This window comes from Polypterus senegalus, chromosome 8 (assembly GCF_016835505.1).
Source record: "Polypterus senegalus isolate Bchr_013 chromosome 8, ASM1683550v1, whole genome shotgun sequence".
Classification (NCBI taxonomy): domain Eukaryota; kingdom Metazoa; phylum Chordata; class Cladistia; order Polypteriformes; family Polypteridae; genus Polypterus; species Polypterus senegalus.
The window spans coordinates 138,056,960-138,076,027 of NC_053161.1; the positions used below are offsets into that span (position 1 = coordinate 138,056,960).

The 19,068-nt window shown below is 39.8% G+C and overlaps 1 protein-coding gene across 3 annotated transcripts in view; it reads right to left on the minus strand.

Moving 5' to 3' along the window:
• The window catches only part of glt8d2 (glycosyltransferase 8 domain containing 2), a 65,738-nt gene that overhangs the window by 22,060 nt on the left and 24,610 nt on the right, over nt 1-19,068 (minus strand). For 2 of the 3 annotated variants that reach the window (XM_039761814.1, XM_039761812.1), the window contains exons 4-6: nt 16,260-16,352; nt 8,566-8,767; nt 1,586-1,703 (exon numbers count right to left, since the gene is read on the minus strand). In XM_039761814.1, coding sequence (XP_039617748.1) covers nt 1,586-1,703; nt 8,566-8,767; nt 16,260-16,352 — 413 coding nt within the window. The remainder of the gene's footprint in view (nt 1-1,585; nt 1,704-8,565; nt 8,768-16,259; nt 16,353-19,068) is intronic. The other variant, XM_039761813.1, reaches the window with a different exon arrangement.

Genomic DNA, 19,068 nt, shown 5'->3' on the forward strand with positions numbered 1-19,068 from the left:
TCAGGATTGGGAGCACAAGCAAGTCAAGTGTAGCTTCTATGCTTTTTCTAAGGACAGGAGTACAATAGATGATTTTCTCATGTGTTCGGGTGCCCTCTTACCATTGCCAGTTTATTTGTACTGATAAGTAGGCATACATTACACACTTTTAGAGGTTCGTGAAGGGTTGGTGGCCATGTGCAATATTTTATATGATTAATCTTAATGATTGGCAAACATAGATATAGTGAGGTCATTAGAAATACACTTGATCCCTTAGGTTTAAAAATCAAGGCAGAGGTAAAGAATCTAGAGGTAATCTTTGACTCTGACCTAAAGTTTAAATCGCATAATAACCAGATTACTAGGACTCCATTTTTTCACTTGAGGAATAGAGTAAAATTGAGACCCTTCAGCAGTTTAAGCATCATTACACTGGCTACCTGTGTCACTCAGAATTGATTTTAAAATATTACTCATAGTTTATAAAGCGTTAAATAATCTTGCTGCATCCTATATTGTGGAATGCCTGTCCCCCTACACTCCAAGTCGTAACCTTAGATCGTGAAATGGGGGTCTTCTTATAATTCCAAGAACCAAGCTTAAAAGAAGTGGTGAAGCAGAATTTTGCTGATATGCATCTAAAATTTGGAATACTTTACCGATAGAAATTCATCCAACTAATACCATGAAATATTTTGAAGAACTGCTAAAAACATTATTTTAAAATGACTTTTTTGTAGCTACACTTTAGTTGTATTCCTAATAGACTATATAGGTGTAGAATTATCATATTCATCAGGAATATGCAATGTACTATTCCCTACTATTGTCTGCTGTCTTTTCCGGCTCTTCTGTGGTGGCGATCTGCGCTACCACCACCTGATCAAGGCACCATGCAGCTCCCTGAGATGATGAAATGAAGGTGGATGTCTCAGATGTCCACGAGACCAACTTCATCAGAATCCTATCATGTTTTAGCATGAAAACAAAGAGGACTGATTTAGGAACATTTATATTAGGTAGAATGCCCAGTAGGGGCTGGACAGTCTTTTGGCCTTGGAACCCTTGCAGATGTTGTTTGTTTCTCCAGCCTAACTGCAGTTTTATTTTTAGTTTTTTTGCTGTCCTCCCAGCCATCTGACCTAGCCTTGCTTTGCTTTACTTATTCTGTAATATTATTGCCTAATTTTTGTTGTTTTTCTTTTCTTGTAAATTTCTCTTTGTTATCTTGTAAAGAGCTTTGAGCTACATTGTTGTATGAAAATATGCTATAGAAATAAATGTTGTTGTTGGGATTGCATGATGAAACTTACAGTATATCAATGGAATTCGTCGCTTCGTAAATGTAGCTAGGCTCACAATCAGTATTCACTTCATCAGCCTTTATCTTACAACTAGTGGACTATGTTACTTATGTTAATCTGTTAGAAATAAAATTTGGTGCGCCAGGCCAGGAGTGATTCCTGCTTTGTGCCTGATATTGCCAGTCTGTCCTGTGGCCCCCTTGTTACCTTGTATTGGAGTAAAAAGGGTTTGGAAAAATAGAAGGATCACCCACAACAATCCAAGAGCACTTTTCATTATTGTATAGAGAAACACTCACAGGCTGCAGGAGCTCAGGCCTTGAGGAGTCAGATCTCACTTTGCCTCTCAGTACCATCGGATTGAATTCAATTACTTTAAATTTAATTTTCTTCAGTTTGGAATTCTCAATCCACTTTCTGCAATAACAATAAATACAAAAACAGGATGACTGTGGAAAGCATTAAACAATTGATTGACCATTATTTTATGGGAAAAATAAATAGTGCACTCAAGAATCCAATTCAAAGCAACACATGACAAAAAGTTTGAGAACCAAAGAAGAGCTTTTACACTTCACACATATTTAACTATAAACTGAATATACAGGTAGTACCATGAAGAATGGAAGCAACAACACCATTAAATATGGAGTTGGACTATCACATACCACTTGTAAAATGTGTTCTTTCCTTTATCATTCCTACTGTGAAAACAACAAAAGGGTACAACCAGAGTGGATTGTACGTGCTGCACGGAGTGTCAGAAGGTGTAGCACGTATCCTATCCAAATCAGGCATCAGAATAGCACACAAATCTGCGCACTGTCCTTTTTAATGCCAAAAACAAGAAATCGGCAGCAGAGTCACAAAACCAAGTTTATATTATTCCATGCAGTTCTTGCCCAGCGGTATACATAGGGCAAGCGTCAAAAAAAAATCACAACACGTATTAAGGAGCATCAAAACACCATCATAAGGAAGGACTCACGATCACTGATCTATACACACACGAATTCAACTAGACAACTGGGACAATGTACAAGTAAGATTTAAGGCCAGTACTAAAAGTACCAGAGAGCTGGCTGAATCTTGGCTATCAAACGAAAACGCCATCAACAGACACTTGGACATAAAGCCAGCATATGCAAACTTAAGAAGAAGAAGATTCTCATAATAAATAAAACTTTACGACCACCCCCCTCCTAGCCCCCCCTCATTCCCCCCGCATACACTCACCAATCCCCACCAAACCCCCAACCCCCCGCTCTATTTTGCTATATATTGCCTTTGATTCTTATATGTCTAATCATTATCCTCTGATGACAATGATTCCTGAAAGCTCTGGAATAAAAACTACTTTATAATATGTGATTCATTCTCTCCCTTTGTGGATCTCCAACTACAAATATATATATACAGTGGTGCTCGAATGTTTGTGAATCCTTTAGAATTTTCTATATTTCTGCATAAATGTGACCTAAAACATCATCAGATTTTCACTCAAGTCCTAAAAGTAGATAAAGAGAAACCAGTTAAACAAATGAGGCAAAAATAATATACTTGGTCATTTATTTATTAAGGAAAATGATCGAATATTACATATTTGTGAGTGGCAAAAGTATGTGAACCTTTGCTTTCAGTATCTGGTGTGACCCTCCTTTGCAGCAATAACTGCAACTAAACATTTCCGGTAACTTTTGATCATTCTTGCGTACCGGCTTGGAGGAATTTTAGCCCATTCCTCCGTACAGAACAGCTTCAACTCTGGGATGTTGGTGGGTTTCCTCACATTAAACGCTCGATTCAGGTCCTTCCACAACATTTCGATTGGATTAAGGTCAGGACTTTGACTTGGCCATTCCAAAACATTAACTTTATTCTTCTTTAACCATTCTTTGGTAGAATGACTTGTGTGCTTAGGGTCGTTGTCTTGCTTCATGACCCACCTTCTCTTGAGATTCAGTTCATGGACAGATGTCCTGACATTTTCCTTTAGAATTCTCTGATATAATTCAGAATTCATTGTTCCATCAATGAAGGCAAGCCGTCCTGGCCCAGATGCAGGAAAAAAGGCCCAAACCATGATACTGTCACCTCCATGTTTCACATCTGGGATAAGGTTCTTATGCTGGAATGCAGGACTTTCCTTTCTCCAAACATAACGCTTTTCATTCAAACAAAAAAGTTCTATTTTGGTCTCATCCGTCCACAAAACATTCTTCCAATAGCCTTCAGGTTTGTCCACGTGATCTTTAGCAAACTGCAGACGAGCAGCAATGTTTTTTTTGGAGAGCAGAGGCTTTCTCCTTGCAACCCTGCCGTGCACACCATTGTTGTTCAGTGTTCTCCTGATGGTGGACTCATGAACATGAACATGAGCCAATGTGAGAGAGGCCTTCAGTTGCTTAGAAGTTACCCTGGGGTTCTTTGTGACATCGCCAACTATTACACGCCTTGCTCTTGAAATGATCTTTGTTGGTCGACCACTCCTGGGGAAGGCAACAATGGTCTTGAATTTCCTCCATTTGTACACAATCTGTCTGACTGTGGATTGGTGGAGTCCAAACTCTTTAGAGATGGTTTTGTAACCTTTTCCAGCCTGATGAACATCAACCACTCTTTTTCTGAGGTCCTCAGAAATCTCCCTTGTTCGTGCCATGATACACTTCCACAAACATGTGTTGTGAAGAGCAGACTTTGATAGATCCCTGTTCTTTAAATTACACAGGGTATCCACTCACACCTGATTGTCATCCCATTGATTTAAAACGCCTGACTTGAATTTCACCTTCAAACTAACTGCTAATCCTAGAGGTTCACATACTTTTGCCACTCACAAATATGTAATATTTGATCATTTTCCTTAATAAATAAATGACCAAGTATAATATTTTTGTTTCATTTGTTTAACTACTTTTAGGACTTGAATGAAAATCTGATGATGTTTTAGGTCATATTTATGCAAAAATATAGAAAATTCTAAAGGGTTCACAAACCTATATATATATATAGTTGCTATATACACTCACCTAAAGGATTATTAGGAACACCTGTTCAATTTCTCATTAATGCAATTATCTAATCAACCAATCACATGGCAGTTGCTTCAATGCATTTAGGGGTGTGGTCCTGGTCAAGACAATCTCCTGAACTCCAAACTGAATGTCAGAATGGGAAAGAAAGGTGATTTAAGCAATTTTGAGTGTGACATGGTTGTTGGTGCCAGACGGGCCGGTCTGAGTATTTCACAATCTGCTCAGTTACTGGGATTTTCACGCACAACCATTTCTAGGGTTTACAAAGAATGGTGTGAAAAGGGAAAAACATCCAGTATGCGGCAGTCCTGTGGGTGAAAATGCCTTGTTGATGCTAGAGGTCAGAGGAGAATGGGCCGGCTTATTCAAGCTGATAGAAGAGCAACTTTGACTGAAATAACCACTCGTTACAACCGAGGTATGTAGCAAAGCATTTGTGAAGCCACAACACACAAAACCTTGAGGCGGATGAGGCGGGTACCACTCATCTCCACTACAAATAGGAAAAAGAGGCAACAATTTGCACGAGCTCACCAAAATTGGACAGTTGAAGACTGGAAAAATGTTGCCTGGTCTGATGAGTCTCGATTTCTGTTGAGACATTCAAATGGTAGAGTCAGAATTTGGTGTAAACAGAATGAGAACATGGATCCATCATGCCTTGTTACCACTGTGCAGGCTGGTGGTGGTGGTGTAATGGTGTGGGGGATGTTTTCTTGGCACACTTTAGGCCCCTTAGTGCCAATTGGGCATCGTTTAAATGCCACGGCTACCTGAGCATTGTTTCTGACCATGTCCATCCCTTCATGACCACCATGTACCCATCCTCTGATGGCTACTTCCAGCAGAATAATGCACCATGTCACAAAGCTCGAATAATTTCAAATTGGTTTCTTGAACATGACAATGAGTTCACTGTACTAAAATGGCCCCCACAGTCACCAGATCTCAACCCAATAGAGCATCTTTGGGATGTGGTGGAACGGGAGCTTCGTGCCCTGGATGTGCATCCCACAAATCTCCATCAACTGCAAGATGCTATCCTATCAATATGGGACAACATTTTTAAAGAATGCTTTCAGCACCTTGTTGAATCAATGCCACGTAGAATTAAGGCAGTTCTGAAGGCGAAAGGGGGTCAAACACCATATTAGTATGGTGTTCCTAATAATCCTTTAGGTGAGTGTATGTGCTATTATATATATATATATATATATATATATATATATATATATATATATATATATATATATATATATATATATATATATATATATATATACAGTTAGTTCCATAAGTATTTGGATAGTGACACAATTTTCATAATTTGGATTTGATAATGGATATCTAATGGATTTTAATAAATAGTGAATAAATAATGGATTTGAAAATAAGCAGTAATTAAGTAAGACATCTTTGGTTGATAAATGGTCTATAGAAACGAATGTTGAGCCTTTTAATGTTTAAATATATTCTTGAAGACAAAAAGGAATATTTATGTCTGAGATGTATATTTAAGACATTGTACACTAGATTGTTCATGCCAATGATAAGTAAGTCAGTTGAAGTGCTAGAGAGAGACGGGCTGTGCATGTGTTATTCATACGGCATTTGTGTGGGTTAAAGTGCTTGAGAGTAATTTGCATGTGCATGAGTCATTCATACAGCAGTTATGTGGTTTCAGTCTGTGTGTATGTGTTAAAGGTGTGAGTGTAGACCAACCCGATAAGTCAGAGAAAGCAAATGTAATATTAGTGCTTCAGGATTTCACTGACGAGAACAGCAATGCTTTCCTATCTAACTAACCAACCTCCCTGAGTCTTTAGGACTGACTCAGGATGTAAATTTTATTGAAGGGTTGGAGTGGGTGACTCAAACTGGTTTGGCATCCCCCACAGGAAAGCCATAAACTGCCTAACTGGCAAGCTTCAGCTAAACTAATGGTATCTGTCACATGAGGGCAAATGTGAAAAGGTAGAGTGGGGGATGGAGCATCAGACCAGTTTGGCAAGGGTGACTGTGTTTGGACTTGCAAGATCCTAATAGCCAGCAACTGAGGGATGAGTTGTACCAGATTCTATTGTTTTCAAGTTGGTTGTTTGGGATTGGATTTGAATCAGAGATGATTCAGTACCACAGTACCCTATTGGCCCAATGATTTTACAGAAATCTTTAAAGTTGGTCACTTTACCACCCCCATTCCTTTCAAAAACCATGGCCATGAAAAACACACACACATAGGAGCACAGCTAAGCAGCCATATCAAAACAGGCATGTGCTGATTGATTTCCTCAATTTGCACATGAACTTGATTTTAGCACATTGATCGAACTGTGACATTGCATAGTAAATTGGCGCAATACTGCAGTTCAAACAACGTGGGAATATAAATAACAATCTGGTTAAGTTTGCAGATGATACCAAGCTACATGGATTGGAAGATAATCTATGATGCGTTGAATCATTACAGAGGGACATGGACAACATAAAGGCCTGGGCAGATTTGTGGACAATGAAATTTAATTTAAGTAAATGTGAAGTATTACATGTAGGAAGTTAATAGGTTAGATTTAAATACAAAATAGGAGGTCTGAAAATTGAAAGTACACCTTATGAGAAGGATTTAGGAGTCGTAGTGGATTCTACGCTATCAACTTCCAGAAGCCATTAAGAAGGCTAACAGAATATTAGGTTATATAACACGATGTGTGGAGTACAAGTCCTAGGAGGTTATAATGCACTGGTGAGGCCTCATCTGGAGTACTTTGTGCAGTTTTCAACTCCACGCTACAAAAAGGACATAACAGCACTAGAAAAGGTCCAGAGAAGATCGACTAGGCTGAGTCCAGGACTGCAGTGGATGAGTTACAAAGAAAGATTAAAAGAGCTGAGCATTTTCAGTTTAAACAAATGGAGGTTAAGAAGAGACATAATTGAGGTGTTCAAAGTTAGTACAGTGAATTGTTACTTTAAAATAATCTGAACAAAAACACGGGGACACAGCTGGAAACTTGATAAGGATACATTTTTCAAAAACATTAAAAAGTTTTTCTTCACACAGAGAAGCATAGACACATGGAATAAGTTATCAAGTAGTGTGGGAGAAAGTAGGACTTTATGGACCTTCAAAACTCTTGATGTTATTTTGGAGGAATTTAGTGGATAACACTGGTGAGCTTGCTTGAACTGAATGGCCTGATCTCACTAAAACTTTCTAGTGTTCTAAATTCTGGTTGTATTAAGTGAGTTTGGGTTTTTTGCCCAAGAATGGCATTCTGCTCTGTTGGAATCCTCATGAGCTATTCTTGTAGAGATTCTTTGCTCATACTTCAAAATTTACAGTTGATTTAGAGTTAGTTATATTAAGCTAATTCAAGGACATTGATCATTCCCTTTGAGGTTCATACTGATAATCTATTCCTCATGAACCATCAGCATGTCGAGCTGTTTTCACTGTCACTGCAGGTTCTGATTAATGTAAGCCCTCCTACAAAATCTCATCTTCTAGCCATGCTTAAAAGATTTACAGGGAATATTATCTTGCCAGCTTGGCTGTTTAACATCTCAAGGATACTAGGATATGATTCTACAATCATGGCAAACAGAGAATGACGATGTGTTGCATGTTGATTAATACGTGCAAGAAAGAAATTCAGTGTACTCAGTGTACATGACAGTAATGACTCTGTAACGACCCTCAACTAACAACACACTTGCATTCATTAAAACTTCAGAGGAACAAAAAATAACTAATTAGTACAGAGGTTTTCATCAATGGAAGGAGCCAGGTTAATGATTTTCAACTGTGCAAATCTGCTTTTAAGTCATGAACAAAGTCAGAAGCCAACTTCATGATCATGGCACCATAACAGCAGATGGCAATTGCTTGGCCACAACACCTGTGACGCTGTGATGTACTGGTTGTGTTGGAGCCCTAGAACAATGTAAGATCACCAACCACCCAATACGAAAAAATAGGAAAACAAAGAAAATAAATTCTATAAATCATTGAAACAACCTTAAATTCACTTACCTGGTGGACACAACTGATACTTAGTATTGAAACCTTTCCATTTTCTTCACAACAAATACATATAGACTTAGCAGCACTAGCATTCTGTACTCTACTATATACTGAATAAAAATAAAGTAAAACCAGTTTAAGAAAACAGGAGGTTCACTCATTTAATGATGAGCTGCAAATCTTTTCTTCTATTGCGGTTACTTTAAGGGGGTGCAGTTACCTGACATGCTGGAGAGAGTTAGCCATTGCCACGATATAGAAGAGCACATTTCCATCACTGTTGCTGTAGATGCTATTGATGGCAGCTATGGTGGCACCAATTCTACCCTCAGCTGCACAGATGACCACAGGGACCTCTTCTTCCTCCTCCTCTTCCTCCTCTTCCTCCCCTGTAGTATTTTCAAAGGCAGGTGCAAAACCTGCTTAAGAGAGTGGAAAATATAAAGAAAAGAGTAACACTGCCTTTTTGTTATTAGTTGACTTTCTACTTGACAATACCCAGATTTGAGTGAAGAGACACCAAACACATCATGGCTGGTTGCATTATCCAAATAATGCAGCCATAGCTTCAATGATAGTACATGTGCATCGCAGAAACAAAAATAGGCACGACCCAGTTGGCTACATCTTTTCTCAGGACACCTTTGGACTGTACCCAGACAAACTGAGGGCTACAGTATGTGTCCCAAATAAGCCTAAATAAGTCCAGAATAGACATCAAGTTGCTATCCCAGAAGAAGGGAGGATGAATTCCTATTGAAGATGAATGTCTCAAATAAATGTAGGCAAACAGAAGATGACCTGAAGTCATCATCTTAAAAATAATGATTCTAGCCTTGCTCCCTGCTGGCCAAGGTTACAGTAACATGGTTTAGCAGCATTCAATGATTATTGGGATACTCCAGAGGTGGAGTGAAAAAGCAGAAAGTGTGCAAACCTGCCTTGTGCTATACTATAACTAATAAAACTCTTCATGATATGGCATCTTTGTGAGTGTTCACCACTCAGTAGTAATTTTTCATGAAGTACTCCATGCAGTGAGATCATCCAGAACCCAACAGGCCTGTAGAATGAAAAAAATACATCCAATTGATGGCAAGGCACACTTTACATTTCATTTGAAAGGAGATTTCATGAAGTGGATTGCATTGGCTCTACTGTCAGGGGGTGATAATCCCATTGTATTTAATCAGCACCCTCAGCAGCTCCGGCTCCAGACCAGAATGGTAAAGGGGCATCTGAAACACTATTGGGAAACATGGTGTGATAATGTCCTAAAAATCCAATATGCAACAGTCTACGCGAAAGCAAGGCTGGAACACTAAATAATGCCACATGAGGCAAGATACATTTTTTCTGCCATTTGACCCTAAACCCTATATATCTTTGGTAGAGGCATGAGATGATACACTTAATTATATTGAGGTACTAGAGGGCTCTGCCCCCTGCTCACTTCACTCGCCCATTCCCGTGTTTGGTTTACTAGAGATATTATTTTTATGGGAATTGTTACATATGCATTATTTTCACTTTTACTTTAAAAACTTTTGTAAAAACAATACTTCTTTATTTCCAGCCCCAGGTGTGGTTACACCTCTTTCTCTCAGGACGTATAATGGTGCTTGCGTTGTGAAGGGGGGCGGCTGAACGCACGCTAAGGATATGCTGTCGGATAATCTGCTGTCTTTCTGCTGCTGGTGAGCTGCCTGTTCTGCTTGTTGCATGTCGTTGTTTTAAGAGCTGGGAGCACATGATGCGTGTCTGCCAAAAGCAATCCAACAACTGGCAGGTTAGATGTCCGTGGACTTGTTTTAAATGATGGCTCACTGCCTTGTCTCGTGTGACGTTGTAAAAACAATACTTGTCGTTTATTTCCTGCTCCGGGCATGGTTAAATGTCTTTCTCGCAGGACGTATAATGCTGCTTGTGTTGTGAAATGGGGGCAGCTGCTTTCGCTTGCCAGACAATCATTTTAAAGCCAGTACAGCTGCTGTCCTTTTTGCCACTTCGTGTCTCTGCTGCTCACGCTGTGATCGCTTCTCCGTGACCTTAAACACACACCTGACCGAATTGTGTTTTCTTTGAAATTTAAATTGTTGTTGCTTTAACTGTTGCGGGACCACAGATTCTCATAGCGTATGATCCATTATTGTGGAAATCATTTTGTGCATTGAATGATGCAAAGGCGAAAAGACTTTTTATGCTCTTTGCCTTTTATTTCTGACATTGCTTTGTACTGCTGTTTTTTCAATTAAACCTGGTCCTGATGATTAATTTCCTTTTGTTTGCGCTAATGCGATCTTTACTATCTTTTTTTCATACTGTAGCAACTGAGGTAATAAAGTGTCACAAAAGTTTTACTTGAACAATCGCCAACTTCGTAACCCCAAACACATCTTTCTAGCACCCTCTCCAACCCCTCATCCCCCTGGTCTCGCCCCCCCATCAATCAATACCCCGCTATCAGTCTTCCGTGCTGTACTCCACCCTCCCTCAATCGGACCTAACGGTCACTTAAAACAAAAAAGGCTTCAATCTGGCTGGGACGCTACAATACTTTTGAATTTTACTGCTTTCATATTCTTTTCCTTTCTCTGCATGTGTATTGCTCCATCGTTTGTTTGAGCCTTTCGAATTCCACTGCTTTCATAATCACTTATCTGCCCTTTGGGTCTCTTTTCTCTGCGCTGCTCTTTCTTCTTTGCTTAGTCGTTGATGCTTCTTCTAGAATGTATTGTCTTTATATGCTTTATATGTGCTGAGAGCACAGGATCTGTGTGTGCTACGTGCCTTTACACGACTGAGTGTTTTGCTGGCTGTGCTCTTATTTGATATTGTTGTGTCTTGCGGGTCTTTTAAGTGTCTTCCGAGAACTTCTGAGAATATTATGTCTCGTTGCCCTGCTTTTCCTTTCCAGGATTTTTTTTTATAATAGAGAGACTGGCTTCCTGAAATAGTGCATCCTCTGAACATCCAAAAAAAAAAAAGCTTTAATATTTTTATGGAAAAAATGTACACATTTAAAACAACGGAACACTCAAAATAGACACTAAAGCACAAAAATGAATGATACAAAATAAAATTCAAAACATTGATCCTCCTACACGTTTCTCCAAATATGGCAGTTTTAAATCATCCTGCAATCTGAAAGGTGTCTATCCTTTTTAACTTAACACATGTGGTGTAAATTTAAGAGACTTTTAACAGACATTGCAACTATCACCTTAAACTGATTCATGAAATTAACAAAATGTTACAAATTGACATCCATCCATCCATTATCCAACCCGCTATATCCTAACTACAGGGTCACGGGGGTCTGCTGGAGCCAATCCCAGCCAACACAGTGTGCAAGGCAGGAAACAAACACAAACAAACAGGAAATATACACAATGCGATGCGCATGGGTGCCGACCCATCATAAACATGGTGAGGAAGAGGGCAAAAAAATGACAGGCTACAATATAGAAAACAGCATCAAAACAGCAACAACCTCAATAATAATAATACTAATAATAATGATAACAGGAGATATGTATGGGAATGTAAAATGAAACTATCAACCCAGCAATAGGTCTGCAACGGTATACCTCGAATAGTTCGCTAAAGACTGATTTAGGCCGAAATATAAGCATCTCCCAAATAGGCTTACATAAGGACTGGTGCTCAAACTCTGCAAATCCCATCCTCTGCTGTTCACCATCAGCAATGGCTTGCATGATTACATTCTTCGCCTATGTGGTGTCTCGATGAGAAACCTGACGGGTGCACTGATTGGCTGGTGATTGACTAATGTGTGTTTAGTCAGGTGTTTAAAAATGGGAAAATGTTTAGAGGTAATCATTATACTTGATTTCATTGTGATTATACAAAGCTAGTCAGTTTAGGTCAATGGTCTTAATATAATCTGTATTAGCTGTGCTACCTGTGTAACACGGGTTGAACTTTAAATAATCAACGCAGACCTCAGAGTTAAAGTAAGCAGTGAGTAATCTGTCGGAATGCATTTTGTAATGAATGTAGTAATAGAATGTATTACTCTAAATGTTTGTGATGCTTCCTCTACTGGATTGTCAAATGCAATGTATTTTATTATTATCGCTTTGCTCGTCACCCCCCGAACCATTGTAAAGAGGGGGGCTGAACGCACCCCAAGGAGACATGGTCGCTCCTCCGAAACCCCTTTTAAACGGTAATACAATGGGAAACAAATAACAGTTGCTGCTGCTGACGTGCCACGTGATCTGCATCTTGTACTGTGCTTCGAACATTTAAAAGCCTGTAAAGCAGCTGTCCTTTTGTCTCATTGCCTTGTCTCTCTTCTCCCCCAGACATCCTCAAATACTATTTGATCTCTTTTTGCATTTCCCTTATTTCGCCGACTAATAATTTCCATCTGTTTGCGCTAATTTGATCTTTACTATCATTTTTTGGGGACTTTCGAATTTTCCTACTTCCATTATCTCTAACCTGCTCTGCATGTGTATTGCGAAAAACGTTTTTGAATTCTTTACGATGTTCTACTTTGTCATCTACTCTTTGTCTTTTTCCGGCCCCGGGCATGGTTAAATCTTTTGGCACAAAGTCTAGTCTCGCGGGACATGAAAGTGTCTTTCGGAGAAGGTCACGTCTCGTCTCAGTTTTTTTTATATAACAGAGAGTTACAGCGCTGTCACTCTTTTGAAATAACAGAGACATAGAAACCCGACAGACAGCTAGAGAGAGACATAGACACATATCCTTATATTAGGGTAGATGGTTACAAATGCAATTCTAGGGACTGTTGGGGCCTTAGGCAAAAAAGTACCTGGGACCCTCCAACTCATCCTACCCTGTGTCCTGACATGGTAAAATTTATTATGATTGTTTTAGCACAAAGTCTGTATTAATAGGACCAAGAGGAAGAACTTAATAAAGATAAATCCTTTATTTTGATTATATAAGTAAAAAATACAATAAATACATTTGCATAGAAAATAGAAAAAATGACAATAGAATACATTTTAAAAAATCTAAATAAGTAAAACATAAATAAAATGTAAAATTAAGGTACTTAGTAAGAAAAAAATAAAAATTGCACATCCAGATATTTTAAAATGAAACTAAAAAGTGAACATAATAGAAATTAAAGAACAAAACATGGCTAGTAAAGGTGTAAGTCACTGGTTGACGTTGTTGGCTTTAGCACTGTCACTATGTCCTTCAGCTCCAAAGACCTTTGAATATTGTGCTCCATTGAAATTAGTGCTAGCTAATTAACTAATTAACTTAGTTAAGGATGCTCAGCGCCATGTTAACATGGAACTACTTAACTGAATCAACATTACAGATTCTCTACTACTTATCAGTTCCCGTAAATGCCAGAAGTGACTCTACTCCATTGGGCCCTTGAGTAATGCCCAGAGCAAATCTGCATTTGCTCTGTCCTGGGTATGATGGTAATCTGCATCCAGCCCTGCGTGTAGGCCCTCCAATCAGGGAAAACTTGGATGTTGGTGATAGAATTGGCACTCCAGCCACAATAAAAAACCTCCCACTGTTTCACTTCCATCTGAACTAGTGTGGTGCTGAGGTGTCACCCATCGCATGGCTGCACTCGGGTCCTAATGTGGGATCTTGAGGTGGTTTGTCATGTGGTGGGTGTAACAACGCACTATTTCATCCCATGCTCCTAACCTCTCCCTGTCATTGTCCTACTTCTTTTCTTCCTGTTTTGCTCTTTTTCCACTTTTTGCTTCCAGACATGTAAATCCTCTTCATGATTTATGCTTATATGGGATTTGCTCCAGCAGGCCCCCATGACCCTGTAGTTAGGATATAGCGGGTTGGATAATGGATGGATGGATGGATGGATTTAACAGTGCTAAAAAAAAAGTGACATTCATCGCAAACACTCTCTCAATGGAGATTGGGCCAGCCCCGCCTGAAGATTTCTGACTGTGTCATGTAGTGTATTGATACTGTGCTTCGTGGGATTCCCACAGATTTTTGTTGTAATGGGTGCCTGTAGAAATGGACGCCCTTAGGGGTCCTCTCAGAGCTCAGGTTTCCAGCAATTGCCTGTCATGTCGCTACACCTCTGTATGGTTGTATTTAATGGAATTGGACAGCAAAATTGCACCAATGTTGTGCTGGTGGATCAAATACAGAGCTACTCCCAGTATAGCATATGTTTATTGCTATTCAGTGAAAACATATTTATTCACTCATTTTCGATCTTCTTAAAGAAATGTGAAATGAAAAAAAAACCAAAACAAACCCAAACCCTGCCAATACAGCCCCTTTATTACTTGTTTTCTGTCAAGCCCCTCAAACTCTTATTTTTACACAAGAGTCCTGCAGACATACTGAGCAGTGACAATTCCATCTCTGAGCACTCACAATCGTGAGCTGACCAATTCGCAGACGTTCTGCCCTAAAAACAATTTGAGGCTTTTGGTTTACATCTGTCTGATGAATTAATTTTTAATAACTTTTTTAGATTAACAATAGAGATTTAAATCACCTGCAAAATTAATTTGAATTGTCAAAAGCCTATTGCAGACTTGAAAAAGGTGTATATGGTCTGATTAGACCCAAATTGAGCTATTTGGCTGTCAGACTAAGCATTATGTTTGAACACTGCACATTATGAAAAACTCATGAACCCCACAAACAAGCAAACAATCGCCTGTGAGCCAAAAATAAACAGCATTGAGACACTGTAGTATGAATGTAACCTCATAGCCTTTAGCAACAAAGTCCCAGGTAGTCAGTATGGATTTTTCAATTCATTTTACCAGCAAAATCCTCCAACAACAATGATCCCCCAAGCCCCTTCTCACCACCTCCAATAGAAGGTGTGTATAGATTAATCCAAAAATCAGGAAAATCAGGAAAATGAACTGTACTAACACGTGGCTTGGAGTAGTCAATTCACCCATTTGATTCTCGGACTCTCACAGCGTGGCTAGGCATTGCAAACTGTGCTATGTGAAATTTGAAACATCCAGCCATCCATCCATTATCCAACCCACTATATCCTAACTACAGGGCTGGAGCCAATCCCAACCAACACAGTGCGCAAGGCAGGAAACAAACCCCGGGCAGGGTGCCATCCTACAACAGGGCGTACACACACACACACCAAACACACACTAGGGACAATTTAGAATCGCCAGTGCACCTAACCTACATGTCTTTGGACTGTGGGAGGAAAAATTTGAAATATTTTAATGAAAATATTTATCCAAATTCTTAAAGATAGTATAAGAAACTCAATGTGTATGTCATTCTTAAAGTTCATAGTTGACCTCTCTATTTTATTATTTCATAATGTTACAGAAAAAGATGCATGACGGCTGCCTTTGCCAAAGCAAAGCCCAAAGCGGTTGCCTCATTTCCTCAATGCATATGCTGGCCAAGTTCAACAGCTTTGGCTTAGCCCAGCTAAATAACCCCCTGGAGTGGAGCCTGACTATCAGCACAGAGTGTAAGGTGTGCCAAACAATAGGGGGCCCGCTGAGAGAATTCAAGAAGTCAAGAACTTCGACTTGGGATTAATAAAGTATCTATCTATCTATCTATCTATCTATCTATCTATCTATCTATCTATCTATCTATCTATCTATCTATCTATCTATCTATCTATCTATCTATCTATCTATCTATCTAAGCTATGCCATGAAATAAGTTATAAGAAGGGAGCCGCTGAAGCCCTGTTTACTTCTGCTGTGGAGAGGCTAGCCAAAATCTTATCTGGACGTCTGACTGTGTAATAGCACCTCATGGATAAGGAGTGGGACAGAACAAATGACTTGTATACTTAATGAAGCATTTCAATTTGAGTCACTTACATTAATGTCATGCAAAGCAGACCTATCGAAATGACCTGAGCTAGACAACTTTAAAATGGTCAATGAAGGTCTAGTTTACCTTTTATATTTTTCCGCAATGCCTTGTTGTGGACTTTGTTGTAGAAGATGAGGCAGACCATTGCAATGAGCAGCAACAGCAGAATCTGGTTCACTAAAACATAAAAATATTGTACCATTAGAAAGCTGTCTGATGTTCAAAATGGCATATTTTATCAGCTGCTTTGTGCCTTTGGAAATGGAAGTGGTATTATGGGATGTCAATAAGCTCTGTTGGCACTCGTCATGAGTTGCAGTTCCTCAGTGTCAGATTCTATATTGTTCTCATTGTGTGAATGCTTGAGCATCCAGACCGCTCAGCTAAAGAAATATGTTCATATTCTAGCACTATTGACAATGTCACACATTTGCAGCAGGCATTTTGTTCTGCCCAAATTTCTACTCATTTCAAAGGGGATCCCCTCTACATTTATCAGCACAAATTATTCTTCAACTTATTTACGCTCACCATGCTTAGACCCACTGTATACTCCAAACTCACACTCTAAAGCCCTCTGAACTAACTTAGTTTGGTTGCTTTTTTACTACATTTTGAAGCTGCCCTCAACAAAGTAAGCAAATTATATAATAGTACTTGCAGCTAATTGGTTGTAAAAGTCCCATAATTAGTTAAACAGAGATTACTGGTACATAGTCATGGGGTTTCAATGGATTATTGTATAACTACACGTGTAACTGGAAAGTCTAGCTCAGAATTGTGTCCTAACCGATACAATGAAGACAAAGGGATACTCCAAGAAACTTGAAAGCACAAGTCAGAGGATGGAGACAAATGTGGTATAGTGGGTCCATGGCTTAGAAGAAAAGACCAGCTTTTAAATAAATAATCGCCACACTCGTGGGTTAAAGAGGGGGCATGGTAGTGTGGCCATCTCGGATGCGATGTGCTGCGGGCGTTTTCTCACTTAAGTGCACAGGTGAGGAATCGTCTGTATCTGTAATTGATGCCTGGAGCCGCACCTGTGCCACATCCCCATTATATATAGTAGGATCATCAGTGCGGAGGGAGGAAAAAGATTGGAAAAGAGAATGAAGGTTAGAGGAGGAAGAAGAGGAAGCTGGAAGCTGAGAACCAGTGCAGGTGTGAGCAATCAAGCGAGCGAGCAGGAAGAGCAAGGTCACTGGTAGTGGAAGGCAGCTGGGAAGTGAGCCCCAGTGGGGTGTTTGGCCAGCACCCGGGGGCAGATGGATTGGGTCACTCCTACTGAGTTTTGCAGAGGAGCAGGAGTGACCATGATCGAGGACGGCTTGCTGCATAAGGCTGTAGAAGGCAGTGGGAGTCGGATGCTTGGGAGGAGAAAGCCCCAGTGTGAGCACCCTGGTCTCTGGGGGAACTCGAGTCTCGGTCTGGTGGAACCCTATGGAGCCAAGGTTTGAAAGGCTACCAGACCAGTAGGAGAAGTCAGCTGCAGGTAGGGTGACTCCCCTGGTGCAGGGCCTGGATGGGAGAAGCTGGGGAGCCACCAACTGAAGAAGGCACCGTATTTTTTTTCAAGAAGGGACTGCGTCCAACCAGTATTTTGACCTCGGTTTTAAAGAATTTATTAATTGGTATTTGAACCTCCACATTTTCACTCTGTTTTTAATGGATTATTTATTTAATGACGTATGGAACACTGCACTTTGTTTGGACACTGTTTGGATTGCTAAATAAAAGCACTGTTTGCACTTTGCACCTTTCTACTTGCTTTATTTGGTGTCCTCATTGTCCAGCTCATCCGGTTACATTACCGCCAGTGTCAGGTTCAAGAGGCTCCCAGAAGAGTGGGGAGAGCATTATGGAGCAAGAACCTGCATCGTCACAACTAGAAATTGTCCAAGTCTTTGTACATTCCATTGAGTTCAGTTAAATCAGCCATTAAGAAATGGAACAAGTATGGCACAGCTGTAAATCAGAGTAGAGCAGGCCATCCACAAGAATAGAGTGATCATGCAAGAAGAAGACTAATGGAAGAAGGCCACCAAAAGACCTATGAGAACTCTAAAGGAGTTACAAGCAGCAGTGAATAAGCTTGGCGAGACTGTGCAAATAACAACTGTTGGAGAGGTGCTTTCAGAGTGGCAGTGAGAAAGACAGTTAAAAAACACACACACACGACATCTCAGCTAGAGTTTGCCAGAAGGCCTATTGGAGACTCTGAAGTCAGTCGGAGGAAAGGTATATGAGCTGATTAGACCAAAATTGAGCTTTTTGGTTGTCAGACTAAACATCATGTTTGAAAACTACATGTTATCAAAAACTCAAGATCCCCACCGTGAGACATGGTGGTGGCAATATCAGGCTGTGAGGATGCTTCTCTGTAGCGGGCCCTGAATGAATGTGAGCATAAAATGAATGCAACAAAATACAAGACAACACTGACGCAGACTGCAACAGATCTGCACCTTCAGAAAAGGTATGTTTTCAAGGAAGACAACCCCAAGTGTAAAGCCAAAGCTACAAGGGAATGGCTTGAAAAATAACAATTTTAATGTCCAGATTTCAATCAACAACACAACAACAGTGTTGTAATTCTTGTATGCCCCAAAAATCACACAAGGAATGCTTCAATGGGCTTTTACGGGGCATGATTTTTGGCAAGCCTGGATTATTCTAAGTGTGTTCACTCATGATCCCTAGGCAGCCTGATAAAGACCTGTTTCTGCAAAGTATAATGGGAGAAATGTCAGTGTTCAGATGTGCAAAGCTGATAGGCAGAGAAACCTGTGCACACAGACTGTGTCATGGCTGCCAAAGGTGCTTCTAATGAAGGCTGACTTTGAAGTGACGGAGGAAACTTATGCATTCAATTAATTTATATTTTATATTT